The sequence below is a fragment of the Elephantulus edwardii genome, unplaced genomic scaffold (genome assembly GCF_000299155.1).
Source record: "Elephantulus edwardii isolate Elephantulus edwardi_28Jun2011 unplaced genomic scaffold, EleEdw1.0 scaffold00007, whole genome shotgun sequence".
In the NCBI taxonomy this organism is placed as follows: domain Eukaryota; kingdom Metazoa; phylum Chordata; class Mammalia; order Macroscelidea; family Macroscelididae; genus Elephantulus; species Elephantulus edwardii.
The window spans coordinates 38,280,303-38,299,455 of NW_006399757.1; the positions used below are offsets into that span (position 1 = coordinate 38,280,303).

At 35.4% G+C, this 19,153-nt stretch overlaps 1 protein-coding gene across 1 annotated transcript in view; it reads left to right on the forward strand.

The window, feature by feature from the left end:
- TBC1D12 (TBC1 domain family, member 12) overlaps nucleotides 1–19,137 on the forward strand; it is a 96,441-nt gene extending 77,304 nt beyond the window's left edge. The window contains exons 7-13 of the mRNA XM_006880359.1: nucleotides 3,804–3,884; nucleotides 8,972–9,060; nucleotides 9,729–9,800; nucleotides 14,274–14,402; nucleotides 14,656–14,765; nucleotides 17,114–17,372; nucleotides 18,775–19,137. Coding sequence (XP_006880421.1) covers nucleotides 3,804–3,884; nucleotides 8,972–9,060; nucleotides 9,729–9,800; nucleotides 14,274–14,402; nucleotides 14,656–14,765; nucleotides 17,114–17,372; nucleotides 18,775–18,843 — 809 coding nt within the window. The 3' untranslated portion in view covers nucleotides 18,844–19,137. The remainder of the gene's footprint in view (nucleotides 1–3,803; nucleotides 3,885–8,971; nucleotides 9,061–9,728; nucleotides 9,801–14,273; nucleotides 14,403–14,655; nucleotides 14,766–17,113; nucleotides 17,373–18,774) is intronic.
- Nucleotides 19,138–19,153: the final 16 nt, after the last annotated feature.

Sequence of the window (19,153 nt, forward strand, 5' to 3'; positions counted from 1 at the left end):
TAATTTATTGAATTCTTTCCCTTGTCATAAATCAAAGACATATACATGTTAAAACACCATCAAGGTATTAATTTGTAAATTTTCACTCTAATAAAAGTAAATAAAACAATATAATAGTATTAATTTTGACCCTTCATATGTAAAAAAAATTAAAATTAATTACCCATATAGGATATGATGGAAAATAATTTAGAAATAGCAAGAAACCTCACAATTACCCTATAATCTTTAATCTGTGTATCCCAATTATAATTTATTTCTTTTAAAGCCATAATCTAAATAGGTATAAAATCTTTTTAAAATATTTTTACAGTGATACAATTTAGTAAGTTGCTGTATTTCATATTATGCTTAAAAGTTTTGTTATATTCTTTTACTTTACAACTATAAATAATATTCACACTGTGAGTCACCTTGTTAGTATCAGCTATTACATGCCATTTGGAAGCCCTCTTGGAGTAGCATTTCAATCACTCAGGAAATTCCAAGGCATTGGATATTTATGTGTTCAGGAATGGAATGGATTTTCATTTTGTTAGTGTTGGGAAGGATGATAAATATAGGGGGAAGTTTTTTAAATAGTGTGTAGTTTCTAATGGCTTGAATAGTTTGATGTTTTCTCTGTTCTATTTGTTTAAATCATGAAATTTATAACCAGTAGAGAGTTGTAACTAAAATTGTTGTTAAGAGCCATTGAATTGAGTATAACTCATAATGACCCTATGAACAACAGATCTGAATCCTGTTCTATCCTGTGCCATCCTCACCATCTCTGATACACTCACTTACTTGAACCCATTGCTTCAGTCACTTTGCCAGTCCATCTCATGGACAGCCTTCCTCTCTTTTGCTGACCCCTCCCCCTTTTCAAGCATCATGTCCTTCTCCAAAGACTAGCCTCTCCAAGCAAAATTTCCAGTTTGTGAGACAAAGCTTTGTCATCTTTATCTTCAAAGAGCATTCTGATTGAACTTTTTCCAAGACATATTTATTTGTTTATTTATCTGACATGGGGTATTCAATATACTTCTCTGAAAATAAGGACTCTTAAAGTCAGGCAGATGTGATTCAGATCTTGGTTCCACTTTGATTCCACATGGTATTTGGTTCAGTTTTACTTGGTATTAGTCTTGTGACCTTGGGCAAATTACTTAACATGTACAAATCTTCCTTTTCTTCATCTGTAAAATAGGAATAGTGTTATTAACTATCTCAGAGGATTGTTTTAACAGTTATTAATGTTAGTATAAATTTATAATGAAAGTGAAATTTGCTGTGTGTACAATCATTATAAAAAAATCAGAAAGTAAAACATGCCCCCAAATCAAAGTATTCTGTGTTCAAATTCAAGGTACCATCTGTTCTGTTTGGTAAGTTGTAAATAAAAGGGCATAAAGGAACCAAACATGAATTGAACTGGGATATAGGTCTTGTTATATGTCTTGTTTGGAGAGAGATCCTCTGGTATTTATAGATGCAATACCACATCGTAATTACTGGATAAATTTTGTGACTTCTAAAAGTGATAAATCTATCTGTCTTGCCTTTTCTCTTCAACTAATTTTTAGTTTGAGTAGAATAGTGAAATGAGACCAGACTTATAACTATTTTGAAATCAGAACATACAGATGTCAGTTTGACAACTGCTAACCTGAACATAGAATGCTGTAGTAGCCTCATGGGCAAGAAATTGTGCAGCCAACCCAAAGGCAGAGGGCCCAAATCTACCACCTGTTCCATGAGAAAAAGATTAGCAGTCTCCTTCTGTGTGATTTGAGCCTCTAAATTCTGCTAGATGGCCACCTGTGAGTTGGTTCCAGCTCAACACAATGAGTTGTTTGTTGAACCCCAAAATAAGAAGCTTTGGTGGTATAATCCATGTGAATTTGCACTGATAACCGAGACGTGGCAATTCTGGTGGTTGAGATCCACTAGCAGCTCTGCAAAAGAAAGATGGGCAGTCTACTCCCATGCAGTTCATCACTTCAAAAAAACCGATTGAAGAGTCAACTGGGAGTCAGCTCTGGCTCGATAGCAATGAGTTTGAGTTTGATTTTTTTGAACCCCAAACTCATCATATATAAATGTAATTTTTACATTTATATCTGTTTTCTTTCAAATCTTTGTTGGAGTTAAACACAAATAATGGAAATTGTAAATATGAAATTATTTTTTAGTTCTCTCTTTCCAAACACTTAGTAGAATTTAAAAGTAAGTAGAAAGGAGATCAGAGTAGTAAGTCCATTTTCAATACGTGTGTCTAGTCAGCTATATGTTATAGTCATCAATATTTTGGCAATATATATAATACTTGTCATAATATTATCATCATACATTGGAAACTGCAGTTGTTAAAAAATTAAGCAGTTTTATATCTACTGATCTAAAACAGTCTCAAGTATAACAAAGCAAGATGCATATTGTTATTATTCTGTACTGTTGAATCAGAACCAACTCATAGCTGACTCTCCGGAAGGTTTTCAGAGGTTGTAAATTGCACAAGGGGCAATCACCTCTCCTATAGAGCAGCTTGTGGATTCAAACTGTGTGCCTTTGGGTTGGCAGTCCAACCTTTACCACTAAGCCACTGCTAATGCATGTAATATGTTGCCACTTTGTTTCTATATAAAAGAGGACTTGTTTGTGCATACATATTTTCATCTAAGATAGTGTTCCTGAAATTCCTAGTAAAATAGTTGTATCTGAAGCATGAGATAGAAATTTTATTTTCATTCTACTTTTTTTGTACTATTTGAATTTTTTTTTTAATTTTACTAATTTGTGTGTGTGTGTACTGTCAAATAAGATCTGACTGGCACAGAGGAAATTGCCCCTCCTTCTCCAGCAGAGCCATCTGGTGGATTTGAACCGTGTACCTCTGGGATTGCAGTGCAGCTTTCTGCCACTAGGCCACCAGAGCTCCCTTAACCATTTGAATTTTTTAAATAAAATGAAAAAAGAAAATTAATTTTAAGAAATTGGAACAAATCATTTTTTTGATACTTACAGGCAACATATAAATGGTAATATTTAGAACGGAAATTATTTTATTGACTTTTATCATTGAATTTGTAAATTTTTTTGTCATTAACAATGGTTATTTAGAAACTAAAGATAATTAAAATTGAGAATTTTTTAAAACTTTCTTTTGTTTATATTGATGAGATACTGCATGTGCAACAGTAGTAGTTTAAAAAATAATTGGGCTGTTAAATTAAAGGTAAAAGTATAGATTTTGATATGTGGATCCTTTGGTCAAATCTGTGCCAAATATAGGTCTGTCAGTTTCTATTGCAGTATTATAATGGAGAAACTAGTTTTAGGAATGAAAGGAAGCAGAACTAGTGTTTATCAAGGCCTTTTTGGTGCCAAAAGCTTTACATAATTATTTTGTTTACTTATCAGTAACCCCATGAAGCAAGTGTTTTTCTCCACTTTACAGAAAAGGAAAGCTGAATTCCAGTTAAGTAACTTTTCCAGAGTTTCACAGGCATCGCTAGAATTTGAATCTAGGTTTCACTGATTCCTGAAGTCGGTCTCTGCTGCACCACAGCAAAGCTTCTTTGACAGCAGCATCTCTTTCTGCTTTGTCCTTACATTCTCTATACAACTACCTGCATGACAGTTCTGCAGTGTTTTTGTTTCTGGTTGTGTGATGAACAATTTTGGTAAAGCTGTTTGCCACATTTTTTCATGCTTACCACATTAAGGATATCTGACCTCTATATAGGTTAAGAGTAAAATGTTAATAATATGAACATATTTTTCTTATTTATTTATGAATATTTTCTTTTTCCCCCCAGAACTTTATGAAATCTTCCTCTCAAGAGCAAAAGAGCGATGGAAAAGCTTCAGTGAAACAAGTTCAGAGAATGATATAGAAGGTGGGATTCCTCCCCCCAAAATAAAAATTTCAGGATGAAAATACACGCTGTAAAGATAATAGCTTGATCTCTTACTGTATTTAAGGAATTACAGCAGTGCTTATATGCTTTAATCTTATTTAATCTCAAAATAATAGCAGGTGATAATATTATTCTGAATTATATAAAAGGAAACTGAAGTTCAGCATACCTAAAAATTTGGTAGTAGTGAAGCTGGAAGTAACCCACATTGTTAGACTCAAGTTCAGAATTTGAGACACAGTTCTGTAAGTTTTATCGGGTGAAGTATTAAGTTCTTCCTTAACCTGACGATAAAGGGACTTCATGCCACACCTGTGATTTTTGTTTTCTGACTCCTCCCAACTGACTTTAACAAACTCTTAAAGGTATTATTTATAATTCTCATCTTGCCTTGATTCTTTAAACCCGTAAAGCCTACTTTTCTCTTCACTCTCATAAATTATTTTCCCAAATATTTTCAGAGGAAACGCTTCACGTTATCCGAGTTTTAAATATATTCAGTGGGTTATTGTTCTCAAATAATGAGAACTACTATCTGTGAAGGAACCCTGGTGTGTAATAGTCAGGTCCTCAGATGCTGAGAAGTTGGTGATTTGAACTTACCTATTGATTACACAGAGGAAAGGCTTGGCAGTTTGTTTCTGTATAGATTGTTCTTGTTTTGTACCATAGAGTCAGAACTGACCCATAATTCACTGGGTTTTCACTGGATTTTCAGAGGCATTTAATCACACGGGAGGAAGTTTCCCGTCCTTCTACTATGGAGCAGCTGGTGGCCTCAAACCTCATGCCTTTGGGATCGCAGTGCAGCTTCTTTCCACTAGGCCTAGAAAACTCTATAAAGCAGTTTTAGGCTGTCATATGACTGGCTGTGAATTGAAATAGCCTTGACAGCATCTAACAGCAGTAACATTTTCCTGCTAGTTTATTTTCTTTTCAGCATTTGTTCATTTCTCAGCATGTAGACCCCTTTCTGTGCCTGTAAATAAAGTTCTAGAATGAACATAGCTGCTTTTATAATCCACTGAGTGGATTCTCACATATGGTGACCCAATGTACAAAAGAAGCAAACTTATTTTGTCATGTGACAATCCTCAGAAACATTAATATGCTAGAGTTCACTGTATTCATGTATTTCATTGAGAGGCTTCCTCTTTTTTTTGCTGACCTTCTACTTTACCAAACGTGGTTTGTTTTTTTTTTCTCCTCCAGGAACTGGTCCCTTTAATATGCCCAAATATGTAAGACATAAAGTCTCATCATCGTACTTCTGAGAAGTCTGTCTACACTTCTTCCAACACATATTTGTTTTTCTCTGGTAGTATAGTATACTAGTATTCTCCGTTAACATCACAATTCAGAGACAGCAGTTCTTCTTTGCTCATGTTTATTCATTGTTCAGCTTTCATGTGCATGTGAGGTGATTGAAAACACCATGCTTGGGTCAGGCACACCTTAGTCCTTAATTCAAAGTGACACATCCTTGCTCTTTAGCAAGGATAGCTAGAGAAAAACTATGATTTTCTATGAATGTACTTACACCTTAGTTAAATTCCTTGAATACTATCTGTGTTTCATTGATTAGGCAAAGGCATTTGACTGTGTGGATCATAACAAACTGTGGCTGACTCTGAGAAGAATGGGAATCCCAGAACATTTAATTGTGCTAATACGAAACCTATACTTGGAACAAGAGGCAGTAGTCAGAACAGAGCAGGGCAACACTGCATGGTTCAAAATTGGGAAGGGTGTACGCCAGGGATGCATCCTGTCTCCATACCTTTTCAACATGTATGCAGAGCAGATTATCCGAGAACCTGGGCTCTATGAGGAGAATTGTGGCATCAGGATTGGTGGAAGATCTATTAACAATCTCCGTTATGCAGATGACACAACCCTGCTTGCTGAAACTGAGGAGGACCTCATGCACTTGCTGCGAAGGGTCAAGGACTGCAGCCTTCAGTATGGACTGAGGCTCAATGTCAAGAAGACAAAGATTCTTGCCACTGGACCAATTGGCAGCGTCAGGATGGATGACGAAGAGATTGAGATTGTTCACAGCTTCAGTTTGCTCGGCTCCACAGTCAACACTCTTGGCACCAGCAGTCAGGAAATCAAAAAGCGTATCGCGATGGGAAAGTCTGCTGTTAGGGACCTCTCAAAGGTACTCAGGAGCAACAATGTCTCTCTGGAGACTAAGGTGCGCCTGATACAGGCCATGGTCTTTGCAATCGCTTGTTATCCATCAGAGAGTTGGACAATGACTAGGGAGGACAGAAGGAGAGTGGATGCTTTTGAGCTGTGGTGCTGGAGAAGGGTACTGAATGTACCATGGACTGCCAGGAAAACAAACAGATTCATCTTGGAGAGGATTAAACCAAGCTACTCCTTGGAGGCAAGGATTCTGGGGCTTCGTCTGACATACTTTGGACATGTTGCCAGGAGGGATGGGTCCTTGGAGAGGGACATCATGCTTGGGAGGGTGGAGGGACGGCACAGGAGGGGAAGACCCTCTATGAGATGGATCGATTCAGTGACTGGGGTAATCGGGATGGGTGTGTCAGAGGCAGTGTGGTTGGCACAGGATAGAGCAGGGTTTAGGGCTGTTGTGCATAGGGTCGCTATGAGTCGGAAACGACTCGACGGCACATAACAACAACAACAACAACTTTTCTTTCTGCTTTAGAAAGGTGAACATTGTGAGAAGGGAATTGATTAAACAAGGATAAAGAGAAAACGGTTTGCCAAAAGGTTCATATGAGTATCAGCCTGTTTTCTGGGTTAATTTCTAGGTTTAATTTATTAGGAATATTAGAAATTCTCACAGTGTGTCAGACTTTTCCATAATGCTGTTGCACACTTAACTGTTGTTGTTATGTGCCATTGAGTCACTTGCGACTCATAGCGACCCTATGTACAACAGCCCTAAACTCTGTCTTGTGCCAATCGCGCTGTCTCTGACACTCCCGTATCGATTACCCCAGTCACTGAATCAATCCACCTCTTAGAGGGCCTTCACCTCCTGCGCAGTCCCTCAACCGTCCCAAGCATGACGTCCTTCTCCAAGGACCGGTCTCTTCTTACAACATGTCCAAAGTATGTTAGACGGAGCCTCAGAATCCTTGCCTCCAGAGAGCCACCCAGTTTAACCCTTTCCAGGATGAATCTGTTTGTTTTCCTAGCAGTCCATGGTACTCTCAATTCTCTTCTCCAGCACCACAGCTCAAAGGCATCAATTCTCCTTCTATCCTCCTTGGTCATTGTCCAACTCTCTGATGCATAACAAGTGATAGCAAAGACCATGGCCTGTATCAGATGCACCTTAGTCTCCAGAGAGACATCATTAATAGGCTACAGTATTGTGTAAATACAACTTTTATATCCATTGGGATAAAAAAAATATGTCATTCACCTTATTGCAAAATTTGCTTTGTGTGGTGATCTGTACTAGAGCCTACACTATCTCTGAGGTACACCTAAGATGATCATGGCTTAGAAGTGTGTGTGTGTGTGTGTGTGTGTGTGTGTGTGTGTGTACTTACACAATGGAATAATACTTAAAGACAAATTAATCCTGGGGCATACCATGATATATATAAACTTTGCAAACATGCAAAGTGAAATAGTTAGACACAAAAAAGCCTTGTCTTTGGATGGTTTGAGTTTATTTCATTCTGCCTTCCAGCCTGGCTTCCTGCACCACCCCAACAATCAAAGGACAAATAATGTAGGATCTCACTTTTATGATTATATATATATATACATACATATACATATATATACACACACACACACACACACACACAATCATGAAGGCATGTGGTTTGAGGCCACTAGCTGCCCCGCGGGAGAAGAATGGGCAATCTCCTCCTAATCTCCCTCTTTGAAAACCCGCTGGAGGGTCAGCTATGGGTCGGTTCTGACTCTAGTCTCTACTTTAACATATTTATGAAGGTTAACATTCATATCTATTAATTCCAAAGCTTTATCATCAGTAGGTATGCTTCTATTGGCTGAAGGTTGTCTTGATTATAAATGACATTTTCCTGCAGCTTTGCATACCTGAAAGTTTTTAATTCCATAACAAGTATTGTATATAGAAAGAGTGGAGAGATTGAAGTTGATGTTTTCTCCTGAAAGAAACTGTTCTTTCCTGTTGTATTAGCACTGGTTCGCCTCAGTCCAATCAATATTTTAACTAGGTTGGGGCAAATTTGCAGCTTTTGATAGACTTTACCTCAGATTTAAAATTTCCTGATAAAGAACTGTTCTATTCTAATCAAAGACTTCTCCCTCCAGTGAGACTTTGCATGATTTTGGCTGATTTCATTCTGCCTTTCCAGCCTGCCCCCTTGCACTACCCCAGCAATCAAAAGAAATTGTATAAGCTTTGCAAAATTTTGGTAATTTTTCTTTCCTCAGCAGAGTACCTTTGTCTATGGCAAGAGAGATCCTACACCCAATCATAGACTTAACAAATGCCCCTAAGGAGAATAAAAAGGCTTTTTCCATTAGAATTTAAATCATCTATCTGTGCCCAAAACTCACTGATGACCTTTTTTTTATTAAAAAAAAATTAATATTGTATGTTACATTTGTAATTTGGGGAACTCTGGTGGCCGAATCGGTAGAGTGTTGCAGTTCTAACCCAAAGGTGCTATCTCTGGCAGTTCAGTCCACCAGAAGAATGGACAGTCTCCAGAATGACAATCTTTGAAAACCCACTGAAGGGTCAGCTATGAGTTGATTCCAACCCAAAGGCAGTGAGGAAAACAGAGAGACTTTTATTAATTTATTTATCTTTTCCTAGTTAGAGTGAGAGCAGTATTATTCCCCAACTATGTCAGAATTGGAAGTAGAAATCCTTCACCTCCTAACTTTTTAAGCATGTAGATATTTTCTTGATATAAAAAAGCTTACATTTCCAACAAAAGTCATGACATTTCTTTAAATTTCCTGGTTATCCAGCTTTTGACTTGCCTTAAGTAACATATTTATTATATGATCACTCTATGCTTACAAAACAGTACTTAATACAGATAATTTTATCTACTTGACAAATGCAGGTGTATCTGTTGCTGATCGTGAAGCCAGTTTGGAATTAATTAAACTGGACATATCCCGTACATTTCCGTCTCTCTACATCTTTCAGAAGGTGAGGGTATCTCAGCTTATAACTTATAAGCAGCTATATGCTAGGCTAGGGACAAAAGTCTCAAAATGCATAGCTATAATTTTTAAAAAGACAAAGCTGTAAAATTTAAAAACCTTTATATAAAGAGTAAAGTTCATAGGAGAACTTAAAGGAATTGATATAGTTTTATTCCACTGATCTTTTAGTTATCATATTTATTATTGAGGCTGTTAAATTTCTTTATGAAAAAATTTCTCTTAAATGTATTTTATGCATGGAATTCCTCTATCTTTAGGTTGATAGAAGGAGGTAAAACTCTTTATTGCTAAGATTAAATTTATCAAGAGCTTAATTTCATTTTCTTTCACTAAAATTTCAATGTATAAGATAAAAAGCCTCTCTTAATCATACTTTTAATGTGCTAAATCTAAAAGTCTTTAAAATTATAAACCAACTATATAGTTTGCATCCAATAGATAAGTTTGTTTGGCTTTTTCTTTTCCTCTGTCAGGATTAAATATTTTTTATTAATACTTCTATAGCATTTGTCAATGTATTTAGAATACTTTGTACAATTTTTAAATACACTAAAAAAATAGTCATTTAGGAAATGTTAGAGCTTATTAGCATGAAATTTGAGTATTGCAATAATTATTTGAATAGTTTCTAATTTAATTTTCTCTCTTAAGGGTGGCCCATATCATGATGTCTTACATAGTATTTTAGGGGCCTATACATGTTACAGACCTGACGTTGGTTATGTAAGTATTTGTTGCAATGCAGTGATTTTTTAAAATTTACTGTATAAACATTTTGTTTATACTTTTTAAAAGCTTCTGTTAGCTGGGGGAAGGTTTACAGTGCAAATCAGGTTTCCATTCAACAGTTGATGAATATTTTTTTGGGAAATTTACAAATCAAATTAAATTCCTGTTCAGAAATTCAGACAATATTTTGTTTTGTGACATTGATTGCAACCGCTTGGTGCTTGATGTAACAGCACATACCCTGAATTCTTGTGTTTCCATTCATTTTGCCTTCTGAACTTTGTCTTTGAGCAAATGTTTCCCTTTTGACCTTCAATAGTTGATTGCTCTTAGGAGTGGCAGTGTCCCTAGTGGCAGTGTTCACGTTTTAGAATTGTCTTTTATTTGGCTGAAAATTGTGCCAAGAGTTCAGTTCAGGCCTGAAAATAGCCAAAGACCATAATCTCAAGGGTTCCACTAGTCTTTTATCAGACCACGTAACCTGGTCTTTTTATGATTTTATGTATTGTTCCACTGTTTCGCCCACTCTATCCAGGGCTTTCTAATGTAATACCTTCACCAATCTACCTAGCCCTAATCTAGTACCGATACAGCTGGGTATTGTCTAGTTTTTCTGGTCTGAAGGTCTTAGAGTCCACTAGACTTTTGGACTAATTGTTTTCATGTGTCTTTGATTTTCTCCCTCTTCTTAGCTCCAATTGAGGAAGGATCATTAGTTACACCTTACCTTACATAGCTACTCACAAGCTTATAAGTCCTTCTTCAATTATATTAAAAAGACACAGGATTGCTTAGCTATATTTTATTGAAACTAAAATCTACTTTTTATGCCCATTATGAGGTACTTTGTTTAACTTAATATACACAGAAAAAGTTAAGAAAATGAAAAGTTACTGTACTGCACTTTCAATAACAATAATATTGATAATAGATTTTTATCCTATTATATACTTTAATATATTATTTACCCTGAAACTGCAGATTTCTGGCTGTTATAAACTGCATTGGAAAACATATTTCATTATGTGATTTGATACAATTGGTTTTTAACTGCCATAATGAAAATCCCTCAACAAAAATGCAATGAATGCCCTAGAGTATGTTCTGACATACAGCAACCCTGCAGGAAAGAGTAGAACTGGAACATAGATAGGGTTTCCAGGGCTGTAAACTGTTCAATATACACGAAATAAAACGCACATATAGAATGTATGTGGGTTTTATGTCTACATTTAGCATGTATTATTAATTAAGGACAGGACATGTTGCCATAGTGATTAAAATGCTCAAATTTTAATTTGGGTCTGGGTTTATGGGTTTGGATCCATAAACTTTAAATAACTATGTATATATAACATTGGGAAGCTCTGGTTTCCTAGTAGGAATTGTGTTGCCAACCCAAAGATATGCAGTTCAAGTTCACTAGCTGCAAATTGGGAGAAAGAGCAATCTCTTGTGTAATTTACAGCTTCTTGAGGGTAAACTTTGAGTTGATTCTGACTTGCTGGCAATGAATTTGAGTTGTTTTTATGCATAAAGTTTGACAGTATTTTAAAATTTTAATTATATATAAAGTAATAATGTTTTTATCATTAAAAACATCAATGAAATACCATTTTAGACCCTTCTATTTGATGTACTACCGTTCTGTTACAGTTGGTTAATACTTTGAATCTTCATCCATTCAGCAAACATTAAGCACAATGAGGAACTAGATAAAATGTGATCTATGTTAGTTTCCTATTGTTACCATCATATTTTACAGCAAACTTCAAAGCTAGCAGTGTAAAATTTCTCTCTCTGATCTCTTGCTTTCTTCTTCTTATATGGATCCTTGTGATTATTTATAAGGAATCACCTTAATTTTGGCATATTCTCAGTAGGAACCAGTCCTTGAAGGAAGCCACCATGCTAGGAAAGGTGCAAGGGCAGAGGGAAACTCAAAAAGTTGAATTGACATAGTTACTACCATTGTGAGCTTGAGTATGACAGAGAGATCATGAGGATGGTACATGATAGGCAAGGTTTGGATCTGTTGTTCAGAGTCACTGTAGGTCTTAGTTGACTTGATGGCACCTGACAACATAGCAGCAACAATTTAATTATATCTGCAAATCTCCTTTTGATGGTAGGATAAAATCTTTCCAAGGTCTGGGGATTAGGATGGGAACAGCACCTTTGGAGATGATATTATCCTACCTACTATAATTTCTATCCCTACAGAGTTTATATTTTAGAAAATCAAGTAAACCATTACTGTAGAGTATGAAAAGAGAACTAAGAAGTAGTGAGAGAAATGGGAAAATCAAGAGAAACTGGATCAACTAAGAAATTAAGGGATTTCTGCTAACAGGATAATACTGTGCTCATTAGTAAGTTGTGCTGCTAACCCAAACATTGCATATTTCTCTTGTCATTCAAATCTACCAGCAGTTCTTTGGAAGAAAGCTAAGCAGTCTTCTTCCATGTTGATTTACACCCACCAAAAAAATCACTGGAAGGTCAGCTATGAATTGGTCCTTACTCGACAGCACTGAGAAAAAAGGGAGTGGGAGTAGGGTATCACGAATGATCTTTGCAAGAGAAGTTTCAAGGTAGTGCGAGAATAAGAAGCTAGACTGAAAGTGCTAAGGAATAAAAAATTAAAACCAAACCTGTTGCTATTGAGATGATTTCAACTGAAGGCTGGCTCATGTATGACAGAGTAGAACTGCTCCACTGAGTTTTCTTGACAGTAATCTTTATGGAAGTAGTCTGCCAGGTCTTTCTTCCATAGTATCACAGCAGGAAGGGGGCGTTTATACTTCCAGCCTTTTTGTTAGAGTAAAGAGGGAGTTTAAAAATAGGCCTATTTCCTTTCAAGGACAGAGGTCCATCCCTTTGGGAATGTAACTTTCTAATTTATCTTTACTATTTTACCTAAAAAAAAAAAATAGTAATTACAAGCAGCCCTTTGATAACATTTGGCTAGATACTCTATACATATCTCTACCAGAATTGTGCCATACAAGTTTTTCTTTTTTAAAATGAATGAATGGTCATAGCATAATATTTTAATTTTACTTCCCTGCTTCTTCTTGTTGTTGTTATGTGCTGTCATGTCACTTACGACTCATAGCGACCTTACGTACAACGGCCCTAAACCCTGCTCTATCCTGTGCCAGTTGCACTGCCTCTGACACACCCGTCTCGATTACCCCAGTCACTGAATCAATCCACCTCATAGAGGGTCTTCCCCTCCTACGCTGTCCCTCTACCCTCCCAAGCATGATATCCCTCTCCAAGGACCTGTCCCTCCTTAGAACATGTCCAAAGTATGTCAGACGAAGCCCCAGAATCCTTGCCTCCAAGGAGCAGCCTGGTTTAACCCTCTCTAGGATGAACCTGTTAATTTTCTTAGCAGTCCATGGTGTATTCAGTACTCTTCTCCAACACCACAGCTCAAAGGCATCAATTCTCCTCTCCTCCCTAGTAATTGTCCAGCTCTCTGACACATAGCAAGTGATTGCAAGACCATGGCCGGTATCAGGCACACCTTAATCTCCAGAGTGACATCATTGCTCTTTAGTACTTTGGAGAGGTCTCTGACATCAGACTCTCCCATTACAATACGTCTTTTCATTTCCTGGCTGCTGGTGCCAAGAGTGTTGATTGTGGAGCCAAGCAAACTAATGCTATTAACAATCTTGATCTCTTCACTATTTATCATGATGCTGCCAGTTGGCCTAGTCATGAGAATCTTTGTCTTCTTGATGAGCTTCAGTACATACTGAGGGTTGCAGTCCTTGACCTTCTGCAGCAAGCTTTTCAGGTCCTCCTCAGTTTCAGCAAGCAGGGTTGTGTCATCTGGATATGAAGATTGCTGATTTCCTTCAAGGACATTTCCAAATTTCTCACATTATTTTCATTATTAATCTGTTTTGTCTTTGTTCTTGCTTCTTTCCCATCTTTAATTGGTTTTTCCTTATTTCTTCCTTCTGCTTTTTTCAGGAATCCAGCCTCACTTTCAACCCACAGAGATTTCTTTCATGCAATTTAACAGCAGTCCTCATAGTTTTCCCTTATTCCTAGTTCCTCACTTTCTATCTCAAACAGATGTGTTATAATAGTGAAAATAGTCAAAATTTTGATTAAACTTTGTAATTCAGAATTCTATTTTTAAATAATCACGTTGAAAAAAAAACCAAACCCCGAAGTAGTAGTACCCTGAGATAGTCTTTTTGTAGCAAGTAAGTGTTGATTTTTTTCTCTTTTTTTCTCAAAGGTTTTCCTAATACTTTTAAAAGACAATACCACAGGAACAAGAATTGGAATGTTCATGAATATAGTAGATTTTCTCTTTTCTCCTTTGTTAGAGGGAAAAAGTCTTGGTTAACTCTACTTTGTGGTGTAACTTTGTAGTATTTTAGCAATAAAATAAAACACATTTGTATTGTAAACATATTTCTGTTTCTTTTCTTTCTGAAGGTGCAAGGAATGTCCTTCATTGCAGCAGTACTCATTCTGAATTTGGAAGAAGCAGATGCCTTCATTGCATTTGCAAATCTACTGAATAAGCCATGCCAGTTGGCCTTTTTCCGAGTCGATCATAGCATGGTATGGACATTTATAATAGACCATGTTTTCCTTTGACCATTGATGTCTATCATTTAATCTCACTTTTAGAATGATAATAATCTGGAGACTAAAATAATCTCATCTCGTAAGAATTTTTCATTGAATCATAATTTTATAAATACTTGGTGAAAAGATTAAGAAAGAAGTATTAAAGAGTATTTTCTGTTAATGTTTGTTGAAGAATTTATCTTAGACTATGCTATAATGATATAATTGATATTCCTATCTGTAGATGTTGAAATATTTTGCAACATTTGAAGTATTCTTTGAAGAAAATCTCTCCAAACTGTTTCTTCATTTCAAGTCTTACAGCCTTACACCAGACATATACTTGATAGATTGGTAAGTCATAGCATATATTACATATATTAAAAGGAAATAAAATAGAAACTGTATATGTTTTAGTAATTACATTTACTCTCAGACAGAATCATACATTGAGAAAACTTTTCCTTACAACTAGAAAAACTAACTTTTTCTTTTGTAAAGAGTATTTGATTAAGAATATGAACTCTGAGTTAAAAGTATAATCCCTTAGTTTGTGTTTTAGTTTCTTATCTGGGAACCTGAAACAGGAAGCAAAATGGGAGTAATATCATATCTTTTTTTCTTTAATTTCCATTTCAATTACATTTTGAGTGCATGACCCAAAAGCATTTAAATAATAATGCTCTTTGAAACTTAGCATACGGTATATAAGTTTACTGTTGAGCAAGGCATAACAACCTTGTAACTATGAGGTTTTTACACTGTATTTTTCCCCTTTTTTTAATTAACTAATTCTAATGAAAGTTTACAGAGACTTAGCGTTTCCACTCATTCATTGTTGCATAATATCATATCTTGAATAGTTGTGAAATGGTAAACAAAATAGGAATAATACCATATCTTGAGTTGTGAGGTTAGCTCTTCCAGTGCCTAGCACATATTAAATGCTCAGCAAGAGTTCATTGCTATTATTATTCCTAACATAATGGGCTATGATCCTTGTAATAGTGTTTCTGTACAGAGGGTTGTTGTTGTTGTTTTTTTAAAAGATTTTATCCAGTTTTTTGTTGGTTTCTTTTAATGATGTCTTACTTAGTGCTAAGGTCTTTTTTGACCTGTATAAAACTAGGCTCTTGCATTCACTGGCAGAGTTTGTCTAGGACTCTGACTAGCAGTAGCCAATTAATTAAAAAGTATGGGTGACTTTTTTTCCAGAAAAATGTACCGATTTAGCTTAAAATAGATTGTGTAAGGGTACAAAATAAAGAAATAAACATTGATAAAATAGCATGTCTTCACAGTTGTTTGGGGATTCTTTTATCTGGCCTTTTTTGTTTTCAAAACTAAATTATTTTTCCATGTATTCTTTTCCATTTCTACTCAGAACATTAGGTTTCCTCTGGTAAGGACCAACGATAATGAAGAGAAGAACAGTTTTCTATCATGAGACCCAGAAAGCTAAGATTAAATAACAACAAAAAACTCAGTTGTCAGTCTTTAAGGGGGATATAAGACCCAGAAAGCGAAGATCAAATAACAACAAAAAACTCAGTTGTCAGTCTTTAAGGGGGATATAAGTCTTTAAGGGGGATACAAAATTGCTATCAGGAGCAGGATGGAACTAATAAGAAGTGATTTATGTGCACTAAAATTGTGCCTTTTTATACCTTTTCTTATTTTGTGCAATGATACAGTATTCTACCAGGAATATATTTCTTTTCTGTGCAATGAAGCATGTATTTATAATTATGAAGTAAACATGGATTTGTTGGTCATTATCTCTGTTGAGCTTGTTGCATATAAATCCCATATTCATTTAAGCAAGAGAAGAGAAGAGTGAGTGAGGGTATTTTGGGCAGGCAGCAGAGTCTTTAATCTTCCCTTCAAAGTCATCACTACTTCAGATAAACACACAAACTGTGTAGTTTATTTGCCAAAGCACCTTCAAGACAAGTCTTATGGCACCCTGTCCTCAACTTCCCCAACAGGAAAGTCACCTCAAAGCACCACTGATAAAGAATCACTTAAGATCAGATACTGTCAGGAAAGATGGAGGACTATTTTGCTGATACCGTTGGAGGGTTTATGTGCTCCAAAGAGAGTTAGTAAGTAAATCCCAGTGGAGGAGAAAACGCATTAGACGTTTATGGAAAAGGAAGAAATAGAGAAGGTAGACTTTCATGTATTTCTATTTGGTACTGAAAGATAGTATGTATATTCCTTATACAACAATAATAAGTGGTAGCTTTCAAAACTATTACTTATGTGCCAATTTTTATTCTAAGCTCTATACAATTATTAACCCTTTAATTTTAAAACAGTTTTGAGGACTAATACAGTTATCTTTTTTTTTTTTAATGAGGAAATTGAGGCAATGGTAAATAACATGCTTAAAGTAACATAGTCAATTCAGGATTCAGAGTCTGTCCTTTTAATCAGCAGGCTATGCTGCCACTCTAGTTTGTATTCTATCTTAAAGCAATATAAGGTTGTAAAGTCACAGAACTTTATTATTTTGTTTTGAACTAGTTAAATAATTTGAATTAAGAACTGTAGCTATTCGTTGAAATTAGTAATAATAATAAAAAAGAAACATAGCTAACTTGCCTTGTTAATTTTAGTTAGTTTTCATAGAGATGTTTAATGAGTGAGTGAATGAATTAGTGAAAAATTTCAGTCACTATTTTTCCTCCTTGTTTTAGGATCTTCACATTGTATAGCAAATCACTACCACTTGATTTGGCCTGTCGAGTCTGGGATGTATTTTGCAGAGATGGGGAGGAATTTTTATTTAGGACTGGCTTAGGAATCCTTCGATTATATGAAGACATTCTCCTACAGATGGATTTTATTCATATAGCACAGTTTCTAACTAAATTGCCAGAAGATATTACATCAGAAAAGCTGTTCGGCTGTATTGCAGCTATTCAGATGCAGAATAGCACCAAAAAATGGACTCAGGTAGAGTGAAAATTTCCCAATTCTAATAGATGCATGAAATGAAATTAACTTCTTGTAAAATAAGTTGTGTATTGCTTAAGCATTAGTGCTTACCTATAAAAGAAAGTAAATTTAGAAGGATATAATTTTTCTAAAAAATAATTTTGTCTTTTAAAAAGCAAGAGCTTAAAACAGATCTTCCCCTTCTTTTTAAACTTTTCCAAGCTTATGGTTTTGTTTTTATGTAAGTCCAGTAATGTTTTACGAGTTTAAGGAAGTACTCTCCGCTGTAGTCATGCATTTGCCAGACAGCTCTGGCAATAATATAGTATAGTTCTTATTATATTATTTAATTATTATATAAATAGAATTCTTATGATACAATATTATAACCTAGTATATTATTTTTATATAATTATTTAGAGATTTTAAATAGGTAACAATTTTATTACATACCTGCTATGTACAAAAGATGAGGCAGTGTTGGTTCGGTGGTATAATTGCTGCTTTCTAGACAGGAGACCTGTATTTGATAAATTTCTGAAAATGAGCTGGTGAAAACTTCATGATCCACAGTGGTCTGATCAGAGGGATAGTACTGTTTTGTTTAGTTGTGCATGGGGTTTCCATAAGCCTGGGGTGATTTGATGGCACCTAACAACAAAGAGTTGCAGTGAAAAGGAACTACAAAGAATTTGCAGCAGCAAGATATAATGTATGGTCCTGGTTTTTTGGATGCTTGCTTTTATGGGGTTTTGTTGTTGTTGTTGTTGGGGGGGGTTTGTTTGTTTTTGTTTTTTAGGGAAGCAAATATATGAGTAGTATAAGCTAAGTGATAGCTCATTAAAGTGAAATCCAGGAATGTTAGTCTAGAAAATTTTCCTTTACATTAGAAAAACTTCAGAATATTAGACAAGTGATGATAACTCAAACCTAATCAGATTCTATTGAACTTTGTTTAAAAATTACAAGGGAATTTCACAATGGGAATTTCTCAGAAGATAGAGTGGCGTACAGGAAAGCATTTTCATTCTGATGTTATTGATGTTATGTGCCCTTGAACCTTGAATCAAATTCGTCCAGCAGCCATGTGACAGAGTATGCCCCATAAGATTTTCTAGGAATTTGTGTGAGTAGGGAGCTCTGGGGACATACTCCTTAGGGAGTTGTCCTCTAACCGGAAGGTAGAGCTTCTCCCTCTTTCTCCACCAGAGGCTCTGTAAGAGAAAGATGAACACTTTCCTCCTCTGCAATTTATAGCCTTAGAAAACTGCTAGAGGGTCAGTGTGACTCAGTGTGTATGGGAATGGATCATTAGCTCTTTTACCCTTGGAGTCCCTTTGATAAATTGGGTGACATTATTGTTAAAATACATCTGGGTAGTAGTTTTTGAGGATTAATCTTTATTTTATGTCATTTTCAGGTCTTTGCATCTGTAATGAAGGATATCAAAGAAGGAGACAAGAACAGTAGTCCTGCTCTGAAAAGCTAATCTTCAAAATTAATAGACTAAGTAAAATATTAAAATGCTTTTTTGATAAAATTTTTTTGTTTCCTATATAAAAAAGCATGTAGGAAAATATTGGGGAAATCAAAAAGAATCAAGATCGGGAAAACTGCGTATTTTGAATTCTGTGGTTAACATAATGAAATGCTACTGACAGTATTATGAAAAAGTATTTTGTAGGAGGAGCCGTTTTACAAAAGTAAAAGTTTAAATAGTTTCATACTCCATAATTTGGAGTGAATAGTTCAATGCAATAAATTTTTTAAATCATTTTGGAGACAAAACAACTTTTTAC